Source organism: Petaurus breviceps, unplaced genomic scaffold (genome assembly GCF_028583685.1).
Source record: "Petaurus breviceps papuanus isolate PSGF00001 unplaced genomic scaffold, PetGlider_PUasm1.0 78, whole genome shotgun sequence".
Lineage (NCBI taxonomy): Eukaryota > Metazoa > Chordata > Mammalia > Diprotodontia > Petauridae > Petaurus > Petaurus breviceps.
In genome coordinates, this window is record NW_027186502.1 from 1478605 (window position 1) to 1482724 (window position 4120).

The window sequence follows — 4120 nt, forward strand, 5'->3', positions numbered from 1 at the left end:
AGAGAGAGAGAGAGAGAGAGAGAGAGAGAGAGAGAGAGAGATTCTGGAAAGGTTTGGGGGCAAAGGTCACAGAGGGAAAGGGTTCGAGAGAAGGGCTGAGATATTACACTGCAGGTACTTAGGATAAGGAAGGTCTTTCTCTCCAAACTGGGAAATGACTGTACTTGTCAAAGACATATTTCTCCCCTCCCCCATCCCACATAGAGGGGAGGAGGGAGGTGTTATGGGGCCACATGGGGGGAGGGGATTTAGTGGATTGTACATGTGTGTAAGGGGGGGGGGGGGGGGAGAGCGGCTTCTACTCTGAGATTCAGATTTGCTTAAAAAAATCTTTTGTTAAACAAGATGCTGCAGAGACTTCTCTGGAGTGAAAGGACAGGGGTGTTTCTGGATTATCCCCTTCCTCTTATACCACCCCCCAGACCCCTTCCAATTCAAGTCCCTTAAATCTGATCACTTTCCCAGATTTAGGACCAGTTTTCTTGGGACTCCGGAAGGTAGCAGGGGTCTTTGGGCGAGGTAGAGTGAGGGTGATCCCCTTTACAACTCCAAATAACGAAACCCAAACTTCCCTCGAGTGAAGCCAAGAACTCGGAGAGACCGGAGTTAAGCGGGAAAGGAGGTATGGAGTTGGGCACTGAACTGTCGGCAAATTGCCTAGAGGTAGCAGGCAGCTGAGCTCATTCGACACACTTCACTCAGGAATCTCCCGATCTCCCCCAAGAGAGCTGGACCTTTTTCCTTCTCCTTTACCCCCACTTTGCTCACCCTTCTTCCCGTCCCTTACCGTGGCAGGAGTAACCATGGCATCCGTGTGAATGTTTTCAGAGAAGTCGACATGAAGAGAAAAGTGGAAACGAGCGGGTTCATTCAGTCTCCCCCACCCCGCCGCCGCCGCCACCGCCACCGACCACCACCACCAAAAAAAAAAAAAAAATTGTGCGGGTCTCTCCCGGGGACTGCGCGCTTAGCTACTCGATTTGGGAGAGAGGATCCTTCAACTCTGAGTCCCGAGAACATAATCTGCGCGGTTATAACCAGCCAACCCAGCCAGATGGCTCCGTGCTCAGCGCAGTAACCCTTTAGGCGCCGCGACGCAGCCTTCCCGCGCTGCCTCACCTCCAGCCCATGCTGCGCCCCTTCTAAGTTCCCCACCAGCCCCAGGCGCACCCCGCCCCAGGCTTCTGGAGGCTAAGTCGGAAATGGCGCAAGGTGCTTTTGTTTTCCTTTGTTTGCTGGGGGTGGGGTGAGCAGAGAAAGGAGCCTCCTTGTTTCTCTTATTTCTCACAAACCCCCAAATTAGAAAGAGCTCTCTATCCCTTTCAGAGACGTAGGGAAAACAGGACACATTGTATTGTTTTGTGCTGTGTTGTACAGTATGGGTCGTACTATGCAGAGTAAATTGCTTCAACAGGTCTTTTTTTGTTGTTGTAGTTGTTGTTAGTCAATTCTTCCTGGACCTCCCCCTACTTTTTCCTCTATTTTTCTTAAGAAAAGGGAGGTTAGCTCACCTCGATTCTTCAGCCTGTTTGGGTCTGGTTTTTAAACCCCTCCTCCTATCCCTAGACCCTTCCAGTTACAGATCCCTTTCCCCCTCCTCCCCAAACCCATCCCCCTCCGGCCCTTTCCTCCAACTAAACACATAAACACAAACACCCCTCGCCTCCTCACACACACACTAACAAACGGAACAAACTGTCAGCTCATGCTGACCAGTCTTGTTGGTGCTCGAAAGTCAGTCAAGACAGGTGAAGTCAAAAACGTGGGTGGGAGAGCAGGCAGGGGGAGGAGCGGGCGGACGTGTGTGTGTGTGTGTGTGTGTGTGTGTGTGTGTGTGTGTGTGTGTGTGTGTGTGTGTGTGTGTGTGTGTGTGTGTGTGTGTGTGTGTGTGTGTGTGTGTGTGTGTGTGTGTGTGTGTGTGTGTGTGTGTGTGTGTGTGTGTGTGTGTGTGTGTGTGTGGCGGGGGGGAGTCGCTCTTCTTCTGGCAATCCAGGATTTCTACTTTCTTCTTTACAACTCCGAGGTAGTTTCCCGAGAGGATACTTATCCACCGCTCACCAGAAAGGTTCAGATTGGGGGAGGCGGACGGAAAGCGAGGAGAGGGGGAGGTGCGAGTTGTGGGGAGAGGGGACGTTGAGCTGAGGGTGAGGGAGAAAAACAAAAAACAACCTCTCCCCAAGCCAAAAAAGTTGCGACTCATGTCTCCTTCGGCAGATAAGCTAGAGAGAGAAAGAGTCCCGGAATCTCTCAGAACCGGGTGAGAGTAAGGAAGGGAAGCAATGTGAAATTCTTTAAAAAAAGTTCGAAACATGGACACTGCAGAAGACGAGGTGATAATTTTAGCTACCTTTCTAGTTCCCTCCTCTCTCTCTCCTCTCTCTCTCTCTCTCCCTCTCTCTCTCTCTCTCCCCCTCTCCCTCCCTCTCTTCCTCCCCCCCCCCCCCCCCCCCCCCAATTTACCGGCTTCAATAGTCTTGTGACCACCTAGAGCACTGTAAAAAAAAATACAGTAGTTTTATAGTCAAGAAAAACAAATCAAGTGAACTTGAAGCACCTATTTGAAAAGACGAGGTTAGAGGCCCCTAAAGTCGCTTAAACATTTGCCAGGTTACCCTTTCCCACATTAACAAAGATCTTTCTTCTATGTACCCGACATCTCACTCCCTTTAGCAATCAGTTCCCTCTTCCAATCTATCTCCCCTAGCCTCAAGGTAGCATTGTAGTGATACTGAGCGGAAAAAAAAAAAAAATCAAAAGTATCTAGTACTACATTCACTCTATCTCAGAGCTTCGAACCCAGACTGGGATCCGATCAGTCTCCGCCCCTCTCCCCCAAGATGTGGGGTCTGGGAAGTATTCGGAAACTGAGTAACTCCCTCAGAGGCTGCAGAAGTATGCCTGCGTCAGCCCGAACTAGGCAGCAAAGAGCGGCTGGGGGAAGTCGAAAGGGGCGGGGAGTGAGGGAAGTAGAGAAGTCAGTAAGAGGTGGTGAGAAATGGGGTTGGGGGGCTGCGTACTATATAGATTGTACCTGCCTCGTCATTATCCCGGCTGCAGGGGGCTGTCACATCGAAAATGTGGAGAAGCGCTCACCGAGATTCTGGGGCGTCACCTCCGGCAGCCCCTCCGAGGGGTTGGGTCCTCCTTAGGTACCTCGCGCCTAGGTATCCCCAGTTCTAGCGAGGTTTTCTCCCAGCCCAGGTTAAACAGCAGAGGCTTTTCCCCTCCTCCCCCCATCAAGACTTGGGCTGGGCGTGTACTGTTTGGGTTTGGTTTTCTCCCTCTCTCTGCCCGCCTCCCTTCCCTCCCCTCTCTTATTTCTCTGCCCCCTCCCTTTCCCCTCCCATTGTCAAAGAAAGGATAGTGGACTCAAGATTCAGATTCTTTGACATGAGGATAGGACCCTTAAAATCCAGCATCTAAGCCCTTCTCCCAGTCTCCACCCGGGTTATCGTATCAAGGAACCAGAAAAAAAAAAAAGCAAGGGGAAAGCTGGGGTGGGGGGAGATGGATAAGAGAAGAGACTCTCCAACTGCTACAATAAAAGGGTTAAAAATATGTGTTGGCTGACCTGTGGCGAGTTCCACTGTCAAACTGCCCTGAGGGAGGGGAAAGGAAGGGGGTGAAATTGAATTTGAAAAAAAAATCAGAGAAAGAGTCTAAGACCAGGGATTTGTTCTGCAAATGCCTTCAACTGACTGCCCTTCTCACTATGTCTAGGAGAGGCAAAAACCAAAGAGGAGTTTGCCTTGATTTTCAACTCAGGTTTTGTCCTGAGCTGGTGTGTTTTTGTATGTAATCGGCGAGCCTTGTAATACGAGAATCGACACCTTAATCTTGTCAAATATATAGAAGGGGGGAATGGTGGTGGTGAGAGGGAGAACCTGCCTTTCCTCTCTGTAAATGAATCGGTGGGGAAGCAAAGATGTGATTCAGCAGTCATCACCAGCAGCCTTCCCTCCCACCCCCATCTTGTAAGAGAACTATGACAAATTCCAAAACGTGAGGGGCTTCCCCACTCACGCCCCTTTCAGAAAGGCTTTTAAGGAATGGCAATGTGATAGCTGAACTGAGGAGACTGAGTGGCAAAGAACTGTAATGGAGTAAAATATTTTTAAGA

The 4120-nt window shown here is 50.3% G+C and overlaps 1 protein-coding gene across 4 annotated transcripts in view; it reads right to left on the reverse strand.

The window, feature by feature from the left end:
* The window catches only part of NTF3 (neurotrophin 3), a 138492-nt gene extending 135219 nt beyond the window's left edge, over positions 1-3273 (reverse strand). Inside the window, exon 1 of one of the 4 annotated variants that reach the window (XM_069106088.1) lies at positions 3094-3273. Coding sequence is in view for 2 of the 4 variants with exons in the window: in XM_069106085.1 (XP_068962186.1) it covers positions 788-805 (18 nt within the window). In the remaining 2 variants the exon portion in view is untranslated. Of the gene's footprint in view, positions 1-787; positions 1111-3031 lie in introns of those variants that run through there. The other 3 variants (XM_069106087.1, XM_069106086.1, XM_069106085.1) reach the window with 3 other exon arrangements.
* Between the last annotated feature and the right edge of the window lie 847 nt (positions 3274-4120).